General features: G+C 47.5%; 1 protein-coding gene across 5 annotated transcripts in view; it reads left to right on the top strand.

Moving 5' to 3' along the window:
- The window catches only part of ABCC5 (ATP binding cassette subfamily C member 5), a 77,871-nt gene that overhangs the window by 47,624 nt on the left and 9,138 nt on the right, over positions 1-21,109 (top strand). For 4 of the 5 annotated variants that reach the window (XM_045850919.1, XM_045850920.1, XM_045850922.1 and 1 more), the window contains 12 exons: positions 1,440-1,643; positions 2,513-2,656; positions 6,008-6,110; positions 8,424-8,608; positions 9,005-9,151; positions 9,422-9,551; positions 10,850-11,003; positions 11,095-11,223; positions 13,654-13,840; positions 15,176-15,265; positions 17,193-17,382; positions 20,840-20,999. In XM_045850919.1, the coding sequence (XP_045706875.1) occupies positions 1,440-1,643; positions 2,513-2,656; positions 6,008-6,110; positions 8,424-8,608; positions 9,005-9,151; positions 9,422-9,551; positions 10,850-11,003; positions 11,095-11,223; positions 13,654-13,840; positions 15,176-15,265; positions 17,193-17,382; positions 20,840-20,999 (1,823 nt within the window). Of the gene's footprint in view, positions 1-1,439; positions 1,644-2,512; positions 2,657-5,337; positions 5,564-6,007; positions 6,111-8,423; positions 8,609-9,004; positions 9,152-9,421; positions 9,552-10,849; positions 11,004-11,094; positions 11,224-13,653; positions 13,841-15,175; positions 15,266-17,192; positions 17,383-20,839; positions 21,000-21,109 lie in introns of those variants that run through there. The other variant, XM_045850923.1, reaches the window with a different exon arrangement.

The raw sequence follows: 21,109 nt of genomic DNA, 5'->3' as shown, positions 1-21,109 counted from the left end.
CCTCTCTCTAAAAATAAATACAATATTTTTTTTTTTTAAAAAGAAGTAGAAAGAGGTTGCTGCACAAACCCATCTGTGGCTCCCTGCCCTGGCGCGGTTCCCAGAGGGGTGTCTTTGGAACTAGCCTTCTGAGTCCTGAGATATCTGCCCTGACCAGCTCCAGAAGTCTCTGTGGCTGGCGCTTTTATTCTGGTGATTGCAGTAAAATTGCTCAACCACATTTGGTGAATGTGTTGATGAGTTCACTGCTTCTCCAGCAATATCAGTGACTCTGGGAACTTGTTAGAAATGCAAATTACAGCCCTGGCTGGCATAGCTCAGTGGATTGAGCGCGGGCTGTGAACCAAAGTGTCGCAGGTTCAATTCCAGTCAGGGTACATGCCTGGGTTGCAGGCCACAGCCCCCAGCAACTGCACATTGATGTTTCTCTCTCTCTCTATCTCCTTCCCTTCCTTCTCTAAAAATAAAAAAAAGAAATGCAAAGTATTAAGCCCCACTCCAGACCTCCTGAAACTCTAGCAGTGGGGCCCAACCACCTGTTTTGACAAGCCCGGCAGGTAATTCTGATCCCTGCTCAAGTTTGAAAATCTTTGAATTAGTTAAATGTTTTTTTAAGAACAAGACTTTTAAATATTACAAGGCCAGTCACCACTTGATAATTGATGTATTCATTCCTCCATTTATCAGGGAAAAACATTTATCAAGTGCTTGCTGTATGCCAGCAACACGTGCAGACTCTCCTGGGCATTGGGAGTGTAAACGAATAGGACAATCACCTGCACCCTCAGAAAGCTTACAGTTGAGAAGATGAGACACCCACATGTGAGGCACAACATAAGCTGATGAAAGAGTCCCCTTTCTTTTGAGTATGAGTGAATAAGAGGCAGAGATGTTTGGCAGAGGAGAGGATGCCAGAAGTGAACAGATACAGTACAGGAAAAGGCATGATAGCAGTCATACGTGTTCATAATATGTACAGTATTTAAAATGGCTTGGATCCCAGGGTGTGCCAGGGGATTGTCAAGGATGCTGAAAGGTGCTGGGGAAGCTGCTTTGCACACCCTGTTTGGTGGTTTAGATTCTGTCCTTCAGGACTCTTGCAGAGTTGTAAGTGAGAGTGGGACATGGTCAGCTTTGTGTTTTGGAAAGCTCATTCTGCCCATATAAAATGGACAGGAAAGTGGTGTCCTTGGGGAGTGGCAAGGCCAGATATAGGATTGATTAGTAACCAGGTGGTTGTGGGAGAAAAGAAGGCATCTGGGCTGATTCATCCAGGTCCAGTGTGGGCCCTGGCAGATCAGAGTGGCCACTCACCCAGGTGGGGAGTTCAGTAGAAGGAGCCGTTGCAGGTGGAGGAGAGGAGCAGTGACTGGGATGATCACTAAGCCCAGTTCTGGACTTGAGCTGGCAGCCTCACTGTGCTTTCTGGGCTCCTGTAGATTGGCGAGCGAGGAGCCAACCTGAGTGGTGGGCAGCGCCAAAGGATCAGCCTTGCCCGGGCCTTGTACAGTGACCGGGACATCTACATCCTGGATGACCCCCTCAGTGCCTTAGATGCCCATGTGGGCAACCACATCTTCAATAGTGCTATCCAGAAGCACCTCAAGTCCAAGACGGTTCTCTTCGTTACCCACCAATTACAGGTATGGCGCTTTCTTCCTTCCCCAGGCTACCCACAGTGGCTTGAGAAATCAGAGATAGCGAGTAGGGCTTGGTCCTTCTTGGTACCTTTGTGGTCTTCTAGAAGTTCCTGGAACCATGAGTATTTATGTACTCAGCAGAGAGCTGACTGGCCCATTGTACCAATAAAGCTTTGTCATACCAGTGCGCCAGGTAGCTATCTGAATCAGAGATCCTTGGAGCGTGTTAGCTTTTACATAGAAGTCGGTAAGTAGAAGGGGTAGGCTGAAAATAGAATTTGGGTCTGAGGTCATTTGGAAAGTATCATGTTAATTTAAATGGGAACGGTTTGGGGAAAACAAGGTCTTCTCCCCCTGTCATTCCATGACAGGCAGCTGGTTTGGAGAGCAGTTTGAGTGTTGCCACCTGCTTTGCCTATGTTGTCAGCTTTGGGGGTTAACCCCCTGTTCTGCCGCAGAAAGTCAGTAAACACATGTACTTCTGAGTGTAGCAAAAGCCGGGGGGAGTTTAGTGCCAGGCTCCTATGGCTACACCAGTAGATTTATATCAAAAACTGGAGGAACTGCACGAACTACATCACAAGGCGTAATAAACTAAAGTGGGTTCACAGTCTGGGTACTGTTGACATTTTGCGTCAGATAGCTCTTTGCTGTGGGGGGCTGCCCTGGGCACCCCTGGCTTCTATCCACTGCGCAGCAGTGGCACCTCCCCCTCCCCCAGTTATGATAACCAGCAGTGTCTCTGGATGGTGCCAGATGTTTGCTGAGGGGCTCAATTGCTTCCAAGTGCCAACCGCTAGACTGAGGTCTGAGTGATCGGACTATCTGCACAAATACCAGCAACACTGTGTTATCCCTGCCCTTACCTCTAGTACCTGGCTGACTGTGACAAAGTGATCTTCATGAAAGAGGGCTGCATTACAGAAAGGGGCACCCATGAGGAACTAATGAATCTAAATGGTGACTATGCTACCATTTTTAATAACCTGTTGCTGGGAGAGACACCGCCAGTTGAGGTAAGAATCACATAGCGTTTGTTTGCATCTCCACCTTTCTTGCCAGGGAGGCATGACCTTACTGTGATGGCCGGATCGCGGCTGAATTCAGTGCCTGTGTCTTACAGGCAGAGCCCTGTTCTCTGAGGACCAGACTGCTATGCTTTGGTTTACATGCTAGTTCTGCTCCAGGAGAGCAGGGCTGTGGGGCTGGCGAGCCAAGGACTTCTGTCTCCGAGAACTCGTTAATAAGGCAGTGACTGGGGGAACAATGTGGGCTCTGTGTGTTGCCAGGTTAAGAAACGACCAAACCTGTAGAGAGTTTTTATGAGCTTATTTGAATCAAACCGATGACATTGCTGGGAAGTAAGATCTCAAATGCTCTGGAGAATGTCAGTTTGCAGTTTCTTTTATACATTTGGAATTAAGGAAGGAGTTTAGGGAAGATTAAATAGAGGGGGGGAAAGCAAGGCAGAGATTAGATTACATAATAGTTAACAAGATGATGTGTTCTCTTGAGAGTAGGTGAGGTTTACTGGGGTCTGGGAAACAGGATTACTCTGGCGTTTCAAAGCTTTGTTAACCTAGATGCACAAGGACAATGGACAGGGCCGGCTTAAACCTTTGACCAAAGAAGGTATAGGCCTGGGGCACTGCTGCCCCAGAGACCTGCCCAGTTAGGAATTAGGAATTAATGTTTAGATCAGCCTGTGAGGTTCCTTTCGGTTAGATTTTTATATAGGGCCCACAGTGTGTGTGTTGTTCAATCATAGTTTCGTTCCAAAGACTCCATCAATCCCGACTGAAGCATACGAAGCCCCTTTTTTAATAAACAAGTGACTAAGGAGCCAGGAAAGAGAATTAGACATTGTATGCATTTGAAAATGACCGTGGTGTCCTGGCTGCTGACTCGGCCCTCATGAACGAACAAGAGTTGTGTCCCGGTTACGGGAGTAGGCACACCACAGGTGTCGTCCTAGTCAGTCACTTGAACAGAGCTCTGCAGCAGAATAGGGTCGACCATGCCTCACTTCCACAGCAGGGGAAATGGAAGCTCAGAAAAGCTGAGCAGCCTGCTATTGTTAAATAGCAAACTTCGACCCAGTAAATTTGAAGATTTAATTGGCTTTATTGAGTGATTAGTGAATGGGGCAGCAACCTAACTAGCAACTTAGAAGGATGCTCCCAGGAGTGGTACACAAGGGAAGGTTTCCATAGGCAGAAAGAGGATGGGATGAGGAGATTTAAAAGAGTGGATTATTTCGGGCAAAGTTCATTTTCCCTTAGGGGAAGGCAGAGGGTCTTATCAGGCACTTTACCTTACTAATGTCAATCAGGAAATTCCAGACTGAGTGGTTTAAAATAGCACTCCTAGGAGAGGATGAAACTGCACTTAGGTTAGATACTAAGTCCTGGTGTGGCTTAGCAAAAGTGACTCCATTTTGGCTGTTTCTTTTTAACACTATCAGGGGCACTTTGACTTGAAAGTGCTCTCTCTGCCACACTGCCCTGCCTGCTGTGGCCATGCAGAGAGACGACAGTTTTCCATGGCTTTACTCCTGGCTCTGAGTTAGGCAAACACGTGGGCGTACTTCCTTAGAGTTAGCCAAGGAGCTTGTTCTTCCTTCTTGCCAGCCTGCTCTCCCATGAACTCCTTATTCTGTGGTCAGCCTGGGTCCTAGGGGTACACTCAGGCTGGGCCAGAAGCTTTTTCTTAGCTACCAGGTCATTTTGATGTCTGAGAGGGATAAAAGCAGGAAGTTATTGGGGTCTTTTCTGGGAGTCCTTGGGTGTCATCCTGTCCGATTTCAGGTACAGTACAACTGGCTGTTCAGGACTGATTTGTTCTTGGCCTTTTGGAGGAACTCAGACATTCCAGGTGGCATCAGTGACTTCCACAGAGACACCCTGATGCAGATTTGGGTTTATGGTCACTCCCTGTGACCTCAGAGTACCCTCCCTGTTAGGTCTCCTCACTGTAGATGTGGAGGGGAAATGAGAGGAAGAGAAGCTAAAGCATGAAATGTCCACAGGACAGTAGACATTGAGAGTCGATGAGCTGTAGTGGAGGAGCGTACTTTTAGTTTGCCGCTAAACTCTCCTGAGCTTCTGTTTCCTCACCTTAAAAAGGGGGATGGGACCTGCCTCTTAGATTTGTTGCATCAGTTAAATGAAACATGTAATGTCCTTACTCGAGTGAGTGGTCAGCAAATGGTAACTTTCTTTTCAGACAGTGCATTTATTCATGTATGGCAGTAAATATAGAATTTAGAGTCCTGACTTGTGTTCTAGGTATGGCTCTAAATTTTATACGTCTTGTGACTTTTTTCACTGTCAGTTTAAAAAGTCTAGCTGGAGAGCATCCCGGGTCATGAGGGTGACTGTGGCATAGAATGCAATGCAGTGAACTACATTAAGAGAATTTTCTGTATGAAGATATAAGAGGAACCTAGGAGAACATTTAGTTCCTAGGTTCCTAATAGTTCCTATTCTCTCAGGTTCCATTTGATGAATGCCCACTAAGTTCCTCTGTGCCCTGTTAGGGGAAGTTCTGGGTATTAGGCCCTGTGCGGGTTATAACCACGAGTGAGACATCATCCCTGCCCCCACCACCCCTCAAGGGTACTCACAGTCTCCTAGGGAAGACCAGGGTGCTGTGCTCTTGCACCAGGTCACATTTACAGCAGCTGTGCTGTCGATAGAATACTACTAACAAATTGCCTAGACAGTTCAGAGTTGCCTCAGGGAGGGTGTAAGATTTGAATCTGGGAGTACCTGTGACTGCCTTGGGACATGGGGAGGGTCATTCCCAGTGAAGAACCAGTGTGGACAAAGGAACAGAAGTGGGAAGTCACAGCGATATGAGGAATGGCGGGAAGTCAGCATGGCATCGGAGGAGGAGCCCGGGAAGGGGAGAGGAACTTGCAGGTAGGCTGGGGCCAGAATGTGGAGGTCTCACAAAGCCAGACTGGGGAGTTGGAGGGTGTCCTGTGGTGGCAGTGGGGCACGGTTGGCTCTCTGACTTTATTCAGTGATGTGGGGATCAGACACAGGAGGAATGGAAATGACCCACGCCTTAACCCTTTGGACAAGTAGGAGTGGATGAGGATGGAAAAGCTACTGCTGTGTTTGGAGTCTGGGGCTTCTGTGACTTCGGGAAGAGCAATGTCAACAGGGTAGGAACCCAGACCTCAAAGACCGAAGGAGTTGAGGAAGTACAAGAAAGAAGTGTAGGTGGCCCTTTTAAGAAGTTGGGTGTATCTCTCTTCAGTAATAGCAGCAGCTTGATAGATGATCCTCTAGTATATCTGTGGACATTTGTCTAAATGGCTATGTCATAACTGGAGACCCTTTTTTTAAAAAAAATACTAGATTAATTCCAAAAAGGAAACCAGTGGCTCACAGAAGAAATCACAAGACAAGGGTCCTAAAACCGGATCGGTAAAGAAGGAGAAAGCCGTGAAGCCAGAGGAAGGTAATGACCTTTTCTGAGATTTTAGATTTGTCATTACAGCGTGTCGGCAGTTATGCCATGCGTGATTCATGATGTTCAACTGCATTGTGTGTTGTAGAGTCTCTGGCCTCACATTCCTGCAGTAACAGAATTCTTACATAATATCAGGAGACCGAGAAGCACCTTCTGTTTGCTTAAACAGACAAAGGCGATAAGAAAGCCTTTTGATCCTATCTCCTCCCATGCAGGGTAGGGCAGGTGCGGGTAATGGTAGCTGAGTCACCTGCGTATGAGCAAACTGGATGGTGGGCAGAGGTATACCCTTCCTTCCCGTGATTCACCTCCGCTCTTTACAAGTCAGTGCCAACCGAGGCAGAGGTGTTCCAGCCTCACGGGTGCCTGTGTGCCCAGCAGCTCCCTGTTAGAATGGTACACTCCTTGGAGATTGCTCCAGAGCCGTGGGAAAGGGTGACACCTAGGGCTTTTCCCGCCTGCCTTCCCTGTGCACAATCCTGGTCTGTCAGCACTTTATCTATCAACTGGAACAAGTCTTGGGAGAAAGAAAAGTGATTTACCACCAGTATTTTCACTGTGGTGAATTTTAAGCTGCAAATCAGTTTGTCACCTTCTCGCCCCTCAAAAGAACGCAGTCCTGTTTTGTTTTGTTTTTAGGGGTTTTTTTTTCAACTTTATTTCTTATTGTAGTCTTTCCCTTTACCATTTAGTCCCCTGACCACCCCCACCCCCAGCCCCCCACAGTCCCGTTTTGAAGTTCTCTTTCTGTTGTGTCACCTCCTCACCTGAGGCTTGGAATCTGAGGTCTGAAGTATTTGAGGTTTTGAATCCTGGGTTTGCCACCGTTTTCACTTCTTTGGTCTTAAAGCTGCAACAGGTGTTTGGTGTTAGGAGTTGAGCCTCCTCATTTACCATTCCCTGCCTCTTTTTTTTCTTTTAATAAACCAGATTTCAGTTTTGAACTCAGGTGTGACTTAAGATAGCTTATTCACATACACACTGAGCAAACACAGCACACAGTGGAGACAGCTGTCGGTTCCTGCCAGAGGCAGTATAAAAAAACAATATCCATAGAGAATATTTGTTCTTATCTACACAGCCACTCAACCTGGACACTTGCGACTGTTAAAGTGCCCCTGGCCTGTGTGGCCTGTTCCAAGGCAGTTAGAGGTGTGCAAAGAGGAGGAAGAGGTCTGTTGTCAGGCCCTTTCTCTGTGGTCTCGCCTCAGCATCAGTCACCTGGCCACACCTGGGAGCCCCCTGCAACTGTCCCTGAATCATTCCTCTCCTCCTGCGAGTGTGCTTCCTGAGACTCCACCCCATGGCCACAACCCTGGTGTGGCCTTCATCACCCCCGCCCAGTGTCCCAGCTGTCTGCACCGTGCTGACAGCTGGGAAATAGAGTGGAAAGTGGGACTAACCAGCTCACCTTCCTGCACGGAGTCTTTCGGTAGCCTCCTCCCATTTTCAAAGCAGTGTTTTCTAATCTTTTTCCTGATGTGGCACACGGAGAAAATGACCTCATTTGTGTGGGACACTGGGATGCACAGAGGAGGCGGCTCTCTGCTGCAGGTGACTAGACCGGCCATCCCAGGCCCATCTAGCCCAATAGGGCTGGTGGGAGGGGGGTCAGCTCTCCACACAGCGGTAGCCCATTCTCCTGAGAGTTCTTGTCTGAGGGGTAATGTTCAGATACCTCTGGCCGCAGCCTGCCCAGTCGGCCCCATCCCTTGCCACTCCGAGGGCACACATTCTGTTCCAGCCTCGCTGGCTCTGTTGTCTGTCCTTGCTGTCTGTCTGTCTCCCCAGCTCTCTGCCGTGTCACGTTATCTCCTCTGCCCCTTGTTTCCCCACCTGGCTGACTCTCACTGACCTTCGAGGGGCAGTATGTGCTACATATAAAGGCTTCCCTGACACCTCCCTGCTCACCACCCCGCCATTCCCCAAGTAGGTTAGATATACCTCCTGGATGTTCCCTGCTGCCCTGCATATTGCTCTGGCCTTGCATTGAATGCATTTTAGTAGCATTATGTGCTTATTGAGCCGTAATGGACTGTGGAAGGATCCTCAGGTGGATCTCAAGGGCAGGACCTGCTCTTACTCCTCCTTACTGCTCCAGGGCCTCATCCTGGACCTGTTTATAGGGGTGCTTAGTAAATGTTGAATGAATGAATGAATGAATGAATGTGCTGATAAAGAGGACAAAATTCCGGTCTGTGAAATTAGAAACTCTCTTTGATTTTGCTCTTTTGTAGGTGACTTAATTTTGGAAAAGTACCTTTTTCCTTCTGAGTTCGTGTTTCTTTCTTTCTTACCTAGGGCAGCTGGTGCAAGTGGAAGAGAAGGGGCAGGGTTCAGTGCCATGGTCAGTGTATGGCGTCTACATCCAGGCTGCTGGGGGCCCCTTGGCTTTCCTGTTCATTATATCCCTTTTCATGTTGAACGTGGGTAGTACCGCGTTCAGCAACTGGTGGCTGAGTTACTGGATCAAGGAAGGAAGTGGGGTAAGTTTATTCGTTAGTGGGAAAATTATATGTCGAAGAATACAGCCATCTGTCCATATTCCCTGGCCATGCTGAAGGAAACTAGTTTTTGATTAAAAGACACACCGAATGGGGGTCACCCAGGATGAAAAAGATGAGTCCCTATCATTACCTCACAAGACACTTGCTCCCCGACCAACTCAAGAAGCGGTAGAGCTGATCAGTAGCACACCTGTGGGCCGCCTGCCCTTAAATCCATTAGAAAGAGAGAAGGAGGGGGGCAAAGCTCTCCTAATGTTTGCTGCACCAGGTTCCAGAGCGATTATCCTGCACCCTCCCCTTGAGCTGAGAAAGACTGTGAGTGGGTTCTTGGCAGTCCTTAGGAGCCCTGCCTCACCGAGCTGTGCCTCCAAACAGAACACCACAGTGACTCACGGGAACAAGACTGTCGTGAGCAACAGCATGAAGGACAACCCTCACATGCAGTACTATGCCAGCGTCTACGCCCTCTCCATGGCTGTCATGCTGGTCCTGAAAGCTGTCCGAGGAGTGGTCTTTGTCAAGGTATGCGGTGATGGCCTCTGCTCCTCCGCACCCTGGTGAGAGGTCTCTCTCAGGTTTATTCGGAAGAGGGGAGCTCCTTTGAAGCATGACAGCCTTCTCTGAAATGACCTGTATCCCATTAGCCTCAGCATTTTTTAATAGCTACCACCTTCCTCCATGGCCATCGGGCCTTGTCCAGTTTGGGGAATGGGTATCCTGTGGAGGAGGAACCGAGCCTGCCTGTGTCCCCGGGCCTTGGGCCCCTTGGTCACTTTGCTCTCTGTTCCTTAGGGCACACTGCGAGCCTCCTCCCGGCTCCACGATGAGCTTTTCCGAAGGATCCTTCGAAGCCCTATGAAGTTTTTTGACACTACCCCCACCGGGAGGATTCTCAACAGGTTTTCCAGAGACATGGATGAAGGTATTTCTCACCATTTGCTCACTGTACCCTCCGGCCTTCTCAGTGGCATTCCTGGATAAGCACATCTGTCCACCTGAGATTTCGAGAGCACAGTGGCTGCTGGTGTCCGTCCCAGCAACACTGTAGTCTGGGCATTTCCCCCAGGATGCAACTTAAATTCAGGCAGAGGACCCATCTGATTTTTCCCCTTTCATCTAAGTTTTCATTCAATCTTATTTAACCAGAAAACAAAATCAGAGGATTAAGTTAGTATAAAGGCTTTGGACCAGGGGCATCTGAGATTTCAAAACATATATTTATTTTGGGTGTAGTTCATTGCTTTCTGGACACCTACAACCTCTGGCAGATTTTCTGGGTGTGGCAGGGCTATGCCAGCACCAGAACCTAGATAATTCCCAGAGCCCAGACTATCAGTAATGCCACCTGCCATTATTGAGGGCTAACTGTGTGCTGGATGTTCTGCATGCCTTTCCCAGTCCTCACAGCAACCCTGTGCGGCGGGTATCGTTTCACCCACTGAACACATGAGGAAGCGGATGTGTAGAAAGAATAAATAATTTGCCCAAGGTCACACAGCTGTTAGATAACAAAGCTGGGCATGAAGCCCAGATCTTTTTGACCCCAGAGCTAATATTTTTACTGCACTGTGCTGCCCCCACTGGAGTTCACTCCAGATGTTGGTAAGCAGTGCAAAGCCATGGCCTCAGGGAGCAAAGCTGTCACTGGTACACAGAACTGATGCATGACGTGGTTCCGTTTCTGCTCAGCAGACATGCACACACACAAACACAAATTGAGAAAAGACTAAAATTTAAAAGTCAGTGATAGTGGTACATCTTGGATTTGCATGAAAATACCCCGATTCCCTCCCCTCCAAAAAATGGTAGGAAGAGGAGATAGCCAAAAAGGAGATGAAGAAAATGTGGATAACAAAATGTTTGCATTTCTACACTCTTTTCACTTTTGTGTATGTTTCAAACTTCTCATGATGTTGGTTTTGGTAAGAGTAAAGATGATGCATATGTTACTTTGTAAAGAGGAAAGTGTTTAAAGGGATTGGGCAGCACAGTGAACCCAAGACAGGGCACAGGGGAGAAAGAATACTTAAATTTTCTTGGGACAGGAAAAATCGGGGCAGCCAAGTTTCTAGATTTTTCTTTGATCAAACTGTTTAGAAGACAACACATAAATTTCAGATAGGATTTTGGGGAATGTCTCCCGTTTTTACATTTCTGGTTCTGCTTTCCCTGTCTGCGGAGCCCCACAGCCTGACCCTTGTTTCTTTACGATGTCCCCAGTTGACGTGCGGCTGCCCTTCCAGGCAGAGATGTTCATCCAGAACGTCATCCTGGTGTTCTTCTGTGTTGGAATGATCGCAGGGGTTTTCCCGTGGTTCCTGGTGGCTGTGGCGCCCCTCATCATCCTCTTTGCAGTTTTGCACATAGTGTCCAGGTAAAGAGGAAGGGTTCGTGTCCTCCAGCGCAGAGAGGATGGCGCCCGAGTTGCTCTCTGCCCTCTGACTCAGAACTCATTCTCTCTCCAGGGTCCTGATTCGAGAGCTGAAGCGTCTGGACAATATCACGCAGTCCCCTTTCCTGTCCCACATCACCTCCAGCGTGCAGGGCCTCGCCACCATCCACGCCTACAACAAAGGGCACGAGTTTCTGCACAGGTTAGTCGGTCAGGATGGGGGATTACCAAGCTCATTACTAAGAGTACTAGTGATTTACTGATCTCTGATTAAAATTCACTTGCTTGGTGGAACTCCCTTCTGAGCAGATGAGAAGACAAAGACACAGATGTGGAGTCTATTGGTTTACTGGCCATAGTTGATAGAGTTTTGCTTTTTTTAGAACACCAAAAGATAATCATTGATATTAGACTGACATTTTATGTAGTTGTTGAATATTGTTTATATGAGCCATGTAGGTACCTGGATAGTTATTGTGGAGATTTGTACTAACAAGGGATTGGAACTAACTTAAAGTCCTTCAGCGGAGGACTGGATGCAGAAGCTGCGGCAGCCCTGACTGGTGTGGCTCAGTGGTTTGGGTGTCGTCTTGCAAACCGGAAGTTCTCCTGCCTGTCTGTTTCTTGGCCTGGGTTGCAGGCCAGGTCTCTGGGGGTGTGTGAGAGGCAACCATAGATGCTTCTCTCCCTCTTTCTTCCTTCCTTCCCTTCTCTCTATCTCTCTAAAAATGAAATAAAACCTTTAAGAAGAAGAAGTAGCTATGGTATACTCATGGAGTGAAATGTTATATGGCCCTGAAAAAACATGAGGCAGTTCTAAAGCCATTGACGTAGAATGACCTTAAGATACATTAGTGGAGAACAAGGTATGATGTGTGTACATGCTCTCCTTCCTTTTAAGTGTACTAAAACAGAGGGTTTGTATATATAATATTTAAGTGTGGGTTTGTATATGTGATATTTAGAATATCTCTGAAAGGATACATGAGAAACTAATATTGGCCAAAAAGTCTGTATGGTTTTTTCCATAAAATAAAAGACACATGTTTCATTTTTACCAATAACTTTGTTGATTTGGATATTTCGAGTATGTCAGCTGTCTCCTGTGTGGTAGAATGTAGATTGTTCTCAAATAATGTCTCAATTTGATCATTATCTTCAGCTGCTCCACCTGACTGTGGAGCATCGTCCAGTGAGAAATCTCCAGCACAAAACTCTGCAAACCATTTTTGACACATTTGATCAGTCACAGCAGCTTCTCCATACACTGCACAAGTCTTTTTTGCATTTCAGTTGCATTTTTACCTTTCTTGAAATAATAAAGCATAATACACTGAAAATGTTGTTTTTTCCATCAGTATTAAAATGGCTACATAGAAATTCACCAGTTTTGATAAGTTTTTTTAAAAAATGCACACTGATGTGACAGCTGTCACAATACAATCTAACAAAACTGTTTCGAATGAAGTTAAAGACAACTAAGTGCTATTAGAGCCATTGTCTGGAAAAAAGCAAACGAACTTTTTGGCCTACCCAATAGCTGCTGCTTGGGGAGGAACTGGGTAGCTGGAGAATGGGGAGGAGAAAAACTGATTTTTCATGGTGAAACTTTTATACTTTTAAGTAGTGCATCCTATTCATATACTATCTATTCCAAAATTTAAGTGATTAATTTTTAAAAGAAAATCTAGAGTAAAAAGATTAGGTTAAACAACTCAGAAAAATAATCTTAACTTTCAGTGAAAAAGATTAAAATAACTGTGTATGTGTGTGTGTGTGTGCACACACATGTACATTTAGTGCTTTGGGAAAAGTGCTGGAAGGAAATGCAGCTGGGTATTAAGTCATTTTAACTGATAAGATTACTGGACTTTTGCATTTTCCCTTTCTTGGTCTCATTTTATAATTTTCTCTAAAGAGCACATACCTTCTGCTAAGGAAGAAGTGTGATTTTTTTTTTTTAAAGCGAAGCACACTTGTCTGGAAAGACTTCCCACCTTGGGCTCCCACTTGTGTGTGGCCCCGCTGGGGTCTGACCTGCTCTCTCAGACCCCTAAGATAGCAGTGCCTCCCCCGTCACTGGCAGAGCTTGTCTGCATCTTTTTGGTCTGGTTTAGCTCCTGGTTCTGTGTCCCATGGCCTTGGCACATGGGTGCTGCTCTGCCTAGCCATGCTGTGTCAGCAAGCAACTTCCACTTTACCGTATCCAATCTGAGAGCTTCCTTTTCCTGGCCTTGGGCTGTTTCTGCTGTTTGCCTTTGTAACCTCTCTTTCTTTGAGAAAATGACCCCTGACCGAAGACATTTTTCTGACATTGAACACAGCTTCTTTATTTGGTCTCATTCCTCCATGCTTTTCCTATGCTGTTACAGTAGATAGTTTTCCCTTTCCCCAACCATCTTTAATGTGCTTCTTTGAAAGGGTAAAACTAGAAAACCCACGTCCTCCTGCATGTGGAGCATGGGATACTCTGCATTCTTGAAGTTTCCACATCACTCTCCTAGCAACAGACAGGAAGTACTTAAATATTAGCGCCCCCCACCCTGTCCATTATTCACCAGAGCTTTGATGTTATCCGTGACCGGGGTTGGGTGGTAGTTCATTTGCTGTTCTTGTTCCGCCTTCCTCACAGGTACCAGGAGCTACTGGATAACAACCAAAGTCCTTTCTTCCTGTTCACCTGCGCGATGCGGTGGCTGGCTGTGCGGCTCGACCTGATCAGCATCGCCCTGATCACCACCACCGGGCTGATGATCGTCCTCATGCACGGGCACATTCCCCCGGCCTACGCCGGGCTCGCCATCTCTTACGCTGTCCAGGTCAGTCTCTGGGAGCGGGATATCACCTTCGCTTCCTCGAGTCTTTCCTGTATTGGCCTGGGAGAGGCATGACAGGGGCCACTGCCCTGAGCTACCACTTAACCTCTGTTTCCTAGAGCTTCTCACTTTGACAGGTACCACTGGGCGTGGCTTGGGTGGGAGGATGGGAGAGAGGGCGGAGTGGTATATAGGAATAAAGGGATTTAAATCTGTTGCATGTGCTTAAGAAATAAGTGCTATTTTCTTCACAAAGGTGATTTTGCAAGTAGTCTTTTAATTACAAGTTTCTGTTTCACCATCCTGCCATCTCTGGCCTCTTTATTGTCTTCTAAGATATACTGTCTCCTCAGTGTGCTTCTTAGATGCAAGTTATGTTCAGGCTCCTGCTTTTCTTGATGCTGTTACATATGTCCTTAGGGATGGTCCTTAGGGATGGTTTCAAGTTTTTAGCTCAAAGAACAACTGGGCACTTGAGCTCTGACTAGGTATTTGAGGATATTAAGGAATTACTATTAATTTTTTAGATGTCATCATCATATTGAATAATGCTATTATGGTTATATTTTAGAAAGATATAAGCTGGAATATTCGTGGATGAAGTGATAGAATATCTGGGATTTGCTTCCAAATAAAACAGAGGGTGGGGTGGCATAAATGAAACAATATTATCTGTGAGTTGATAGTTTTTTTAAGATGTATGTTTGGTACATTGGTGTTTATAATACAGTCCTCTCTCCTTTGTATAAGTTTGTTGTTTTTCCATATGGAAAAGATAAACAAAGAAGTAGTCAGAGGAAACCTGAGAAGAGACACGCATCTTCCCAGATTTCCAAACCAAGGGTCTGTCGCGTCCTGCAGACTTGTCGGATGGGCAGTCGCAGAGTCCTCAGGCTGAAGCGCACGTGGGCTCTGTGCGCACTCTGCCCAGCCCACCTCTCTTAGTCGACTTTCCTGGAAGCGTCCCACTAGTGGCTCACAGGTTGACATGTATCTCTATTTGTTGTGGCTCCCGTGGCAGGTGCAGGTACAAGTATGAGGCTACAGAAACCTGTTGGTGGACCTGTAAAGATAGATGGAAAGCCTTTGGCATGGGGAAGTTAGAGCCAGCTGTACCACAGTGCCACCTGCACTCACAGAGAACTACAGATGACTGGGGGCAGTAGGCATTGTCTTTGCTGTTTACAGAAGGACTCCGCTCCTAAAACCAGAAGCTCTTTGTGCCCAGTTAGTTCTTATGATTCAGTTGTGGTCCCCTAGGTGGAAGAGGTTTTCCAGCATTGGCCTGGCATGTGTTGATAATGACCTCTGTCTTGGATTTTTGTTTTCTGTCGTCAGTTAACGGGGCTGTTCCAGTTCACCGTCAGACTGGCAACTGAGACAGAAGCTCGCTTCACCTCAGTGGAGAGGATCAACCACTACATCCAGGTCAGACTGCGACAGGCCTTGCGCTGCCCTCTCACCCTTCACGGAGTCATTTTACTCTTTTGCTGCCTCAGGTGGATGTGCAGGGAGGAGGCATGTCTTCTCTGTCGTCTCTTACCCCACAGGAGAGGGCCAGCAGTCCCTCCAGCCTGTGGGGATGGAGAAGAGAATTAGCATAAGAGTTTCTAAATAATTTGTGAATTGTGTGATTCAGAACTCTTTGTTCCTCAGCTAATTTCCAAAATGTTCCGAACCTTGTTAGTTCAGTTAAGCCGACCAATGTAACATTTTTCTCACGCTGTATAAAACCATGTATTGTGTGCGTGTCAGCCCGGTTCACTTGTTAACCAGACACGGCCTCAGGGCTTGCTGTTGCTCCTCATTGAGGCAGAGACAGACGTGGGCCTCTCTCTGGAGACGGTCCGGGCGCAGCAGGTCTTGGGTGGGACCCTGGCTTCTGGAGTTTTAACAGCTCCACAGCTAATTCTAAACCACACTCATAGTTTAAAAACCAGTTAATTTAATCGATACTGAGATTACCTAGCTCTTCCCACCTTCCCCAAATAATCCTGCTATCTTGCCATGGGGCAGCATCTTGCTAGTGTCCTTGTTGGTACTCTGAAAGCAGTTTTCTGCAGAGGGAAGCAGTGTCATGAGAAGTTAGGATTCTCCAATTTAACTCAGTTCTTAGGTGTTACCTACCTCGTGAGCTGCCCAGAGACGTTATCAGCATTTATATTATTGTTTACATGGGAAGAATACAATTCAAGTTCCATGTAATTCACTTATAAGCATACTGCTGAAAAACTGCCCTTCCAGTTAAGAACCAGTATATTGTGTATACTGCATTTTCTAGCAGAGACATGCTTCACTGACTTGTTTTGACAGTGAACCTCATTATCTTGTTAGTCATAGGATATTTCTGAAACTTACAAATGATTATTCTGAAAAAGAATGGCACACAGCGATAAATATATCTGCTAATAGCTGCTCCTTATATTTATACACTAGCCTCTTTGCCCAGTGCTCTGGTCTGCGGAGGATTCGTGGGTGTATATACGAATACGTAGTGTTTGTTTTAGTACCACAGCTGCTGAGAGTCTCTTGCTGGAGAGGTTGGGGCCGGGGGTCGTCTGCCATAGTACAGCGTCAACCCTGCACAAACCCCTGTGTGTCCCCAACCTGGATGCCTGTCCCAGCACAAGTCCTTCCAGCCTGGAGTTTTAGACTTTTGGCTCCGCCCCCCAGAGCACTACAGTCTTTGGCCCTTTCTTCCCTAGAAGGCTACGAGCCCCATGACTAGTTGCCAGAAAGTTTTAAAACAGTGCTCAGTTTGAGTGTTGATAACAAAAATTGCATAGAACTCTAAAGCTGAACTGGCTTCCCAAGATAGTCTGACCCAGTCCCACAGTTCGCAGATGAGAATCTAAGACCTAGAATTGGGATCAGAGTCTGTGTCTCCTGGATTGACTGAGATATGTCAGAATGCCAGGATCTGATTAAAAGTTCCGTCAATGGTACTTTTCTTTGGGTTTAGGCCAATGGTTTCCTAATGGGGGAATCCTGTCGTGAGTGGACTATTTTCAAAGAATTCCAGTACAAAATGCTGGGTTGAAGAGGAATAGAAGGCCTCACGCTGCCCATCCTTGACCTCCCAGGCCGTTTTGTGGAAGAATTCCTTAAGAGAGAAGGCAGTTCCAAAGTCTCTGCGCTGCCCCAGTGGCTGCGTAGTAGTTAGCCACTGTAAACCATCCAGCTCTGTCTCTATCTCAGCACTTACTGCCTGGGGGGGGGGGGGGTTGTCTTTCACAGCAAGGGGCCAGGGCTACAGCTGCTTCTGTGTGGGGCTGTGGCTGTGCTGGTCTGCTTCTCTATGACAAAGCCCCCAGAACCTGTGGTGGGCCTGCACGGGCTGCTTCTGTCTCCCCAGACTCTCTCTTTGGAAGCACCTGCCAGAATCAAGAACAAGGCTCCCCCTGCTGACTGGCCCCAGGAAGGAGAGGTGACCTTTGAGAATGCAGAGATGAGGTACCAAGAAAATCTGCCTCTGGTCTTGAAGAAAGTATCCTTCACCATCAAACCTAAGGAGAAGATCGGCATCGTGGGGCGGACGGGATCCGGTAAGGGCACTCCAAGGCCTCTCTGGCGAGACTTCTGAGCCTGTCGGAGTTAGTGACTATCTCATCCCTTCAGACCAGTCCCCTGCTGATGAGTGATGAGTGTCTCAGGCCTCACCGAAACCACTTTTCTAGGGTTATTTTCAGCCCTGCCCTTCTAACATTTAGTGCTTCTTGCAATCATAAAAGTACACACTCTCACCGCAGAACACGTGGAACACGCGGCAAGTTGCGAAGGGAAAAGGCGCCCGTAACCCCACTGCCCGGAGGTCCTGGCTGTGGGCGTGCCAGCGGCTGTCCTTTGGGTGCGTCCTGGCAGCAGGGGCACTCACAAAAATGAGGTCCTTCTGCACTCACTGTTTCACGGCCTGCCTTTAAAACCACCAACCCTTGTCCATGTCAGTTAATGTTCTCAGACACAGTTTCTTTGCAGCATGACAGGAAATTCTATTTTGTGGATTTATACTCAGTAAGTCCCAGCCGGAGGGCGCTGAGGGCGGCTCGCTGCGCGGAGGGGCGCTGCAGTGAGCGTCCCGGTTTCCGTGCACTCAGAGCGGGTGGGGTCTGCGTGATGTGCCGCCAGTGCAGCCACCTGTCTGTCAGAGGCCAGCACGGCTCCAAATAAGGGACCACATTCCTTCAAAGACAGAAATTAGTTCCTTGGTCCCACTCAGCTGCAAAGAACTAGCGAACAGGCCTTTGTTTTAGGCATTTTACTTCATTCTGACTCTTAGCAGTGTGCTGTGTGATCCCCTTGGGTTCCTAGGGTCAAGACTTCAGTAATTTAATCCCTTCCTTCTTTTCGTCCTGGATAGAGCTTCAGGAACTGAGTCTTGTCCCCTGCCCCCACCCCTGTCTACCCTTGTGGAAGAGGTCTCTTCGGGTCAGTTCTCATTAGCTTTCTGGCCTCCAAGCTTCCTTTTCATCAGAACTCTTCTAGCTTTCTTTCTTGCCATGGGGGGATGGGGGGGGGGCGGGAAGCCAGCCTCTTTTCTGGCCAATTTGCTTTAAAGAATGTGCCAGGAAGAAAAGAAAAAGTCATTTCCTGCTTCCCGCTTGAAGGAATTATTTCACGTCAAAACAAGTTGTTGCCTCTAGGTGTTTTGCACTGGCAAGAGGATGCTCAGCCAGGGAGGGTGACTGACACCAGGGCTCCCACCCCGCACTCTCCCTCGGACACTGTGACCTGTCGGCGCCCAGGGTGCCCTGCTCTCCCAAAAGCTCTGGCTGGTGCCCCTCCCTGCGATTTCCCTTTCACACGAGTAAGACAAACCGAAGTTCTCACCAAGACTTCTCTAAACCATAAGCAGTGACAGAAGAGAAATAAACAAGAAAAATAAAATCATTATAAATAGCCTGACTTACAAAGTCTAAACTCTAGTCCTAATAAGCTTCTGCCAAGGCTCACAGACCCTGGTCCTGCTGTGGCTGCAAGGGCTTCCTTGCCATTTGTACCAGCACATTCCCAGAGATTCAGGGAGCTGTAGCTTCAGTCCCAGTGTTCCAAACCTGGGCGTCTTGTCTTAACAACTTGACCTGTTTATTTGAGCACCATCCCTTTCTGAGTTTGGATCTTAAGCCACTGCCTTGGCACTGAGGGAGAGTCTCCCTCCCCTCCCTCATTCCTGGGGAAGGGGCCACTCACCAGACCCCCCAACCCTGAGTAAGGCCCGTCACTTTTAGGAGAAGGCTTTATCCACAACAGTCCTGTTCCATGGGCTTGGGTTTCCCAGCTTATTTTTGGTAAGTGGATGTGGGGAATTCTGCTTAAGGAAGATGGACATTTCTCCAGGTTCCATGACAGGGGCCGGCCAGGGGATACATAAGGATGGCAGGGATGTGGCTGCAGACCCTGGGGCAAGGTACGTGTTTGTACCCTGAATGGATGAAGTCATGAGGGTCTCCTGAGCGGTCTTCCAGAGCCTGGGGGCCGGAGGAGGGTAGGCATCCAGCACCCAGCCAAGGAAATGTGGTCTAACAGCCAAAATCCTGTAGTTCTAAATCTAAGCAGTGGGTTTGAGTTGTGGAAAGGTAGCTAGCACTTGGTCAAACTGATTTAGGGGAAGGGGGCACTAGACAGAGGTTTTTCAATGTTTGTATGTTTTGATATAGTTTTAGTTCTGAGAGTCTAGTCCAAGGAAGTCGTCTGAGGCAGGAGCAAAGTTGGAGCAGTGACATGCGTGGTAACATTATTATAGTCAGTTCTAAATAAACTACATGTCCAGTGTTACAGGACTGGATAAGTAGAAGTACATCCAGCCCCTGCTGGGTGACTCAGTTGGTTGGAGTGTCATTCCACACACCAAAAGGTTGTAGGTTCAATCCCCTTTCAGGGCACATATAGGACACAACCAATCGATATCTCTCTCTTCTCCCTCTCTCCCTTCCTCTCTAAAACTAATAAAAACATATCCTCAGATGAGGATTAAAAACAAAAGAGTACATTCACATGATAGACTGTATTGCAGCCACCAAAATTTTATCTTGGAAAGTAGTGATATGATTGGATGCTTGTTATGTGCTGTTGAGTGGAAAAGGTAATTATAATGTTGTGTGCCTGGTATGATTTCACCTCTGAGAAGACTACAAGGAAATACATTGAACATAGCTGTAGTGATTGCGAGAGATTGATGTTATCTTCTTGAATTACTTACATAACTTAAAATGTGGATTTGATTAAAAAAAGCTGTTCTGCCCTGACCAGTGTGTCTCTGTTGGTTGGGCACCGTCCTGCAAAGCGAAAGGTCACTGGTTCAATTCCCAGTCTGGGCACATGCTTGGGCTGCAAGTTCGGTGCCCACCCACAATACATATGAGAGACAGCCAATCAGGGTTTCTCTCTCACATCGATGTTTCCCTCCCTGTCTTCTCCCTCCCTTCTCCCCACTCTCAAAATCAATAAGTAAAATTAAAAAACAAAAAGCTGTTCTGTCACTATGATACCGAACCCATTGTTTGACCCCCCCACACCTGCTCTTCACCCACAGCTCCCTGTCCTGGCAGAGCCACCCACAGCCACTCATTCATTCAGCCCAGGGCCTGCTTCCCTTGTGTGCTCACCCCAGAGCTTCTCCTACTCCCCGGCTGCGGCTGCGGCGATGGAAGGCTTTGTCTTGTTTCTCTCTCGGCTACATTAAGGGACAGGAGGTGGGGGGCATGTCCTCTGGTTTGCCCCCAGCTCCTCGTCCTAAGACTTTTATTCTCCTCACTTTGCCTGAGAAGCATTTTTCCATTTCACTCTCAGGAGAGTATGTAGGTCCTTTAAATTCCTTCTCAGGCGGAAGCTGTGTGATTTAAATGTGTGTGCTTGGTAGCTGAGGAAAGTTCATCGTTTTTTTCCCCCCTGTTTCTGGCAATCGTTTTATACATTATCTGAGTTAATCCTTTGAAACAAGGATTGCCTAAACCGGTTTTGTAAATTGCTCATGAGCCCTTTTCTACCTGTCTCCTCACTCACCAGGGAAGTCCTCCCTGGGCATGGCGCTCTTCCGCCTGGTGGAGTTGTCTGGAGGCTGCATCAAGATCGACGGCGTGAGAATCAGTGAGATTGGCCTTGCCGACCTCCGCAGCAAACTCTCCATCATTCCTCAGGAGCCAGTGCTGTTCAGCGGCACTGTCAGGTGAGGACCCGAGCATTCATGGGCTTTGTGCCCCATTTCAAGGCCAGGTGGGCATATGAGAGCCTCCACCTGGGACTGAGACCTGGCAACCTCCATCCAGCCTGGCACTT

The sequence above is a fragment of the Phyllostomus hastatus genome, unplaced genomic scaffold, assembly GCF_019186645.2.
Source record: "Phyllostomus hastatus isolate PE091 unplaced genomic scaffold, TTU_PhHast_1.1 phas_contig_86, whole genome shotgun sequence".
Taxonomy (NCBI): domain Eukaryota; kingdom Metazoa; phylum Chordata; class Mammalia; order Chiroptera; family Phyllostomidae; genus Phyllostomus; species Phyllostomus hastatus.
This window is presented reverse-complemented; position numbering and strand designations above follow the sequence as displayed.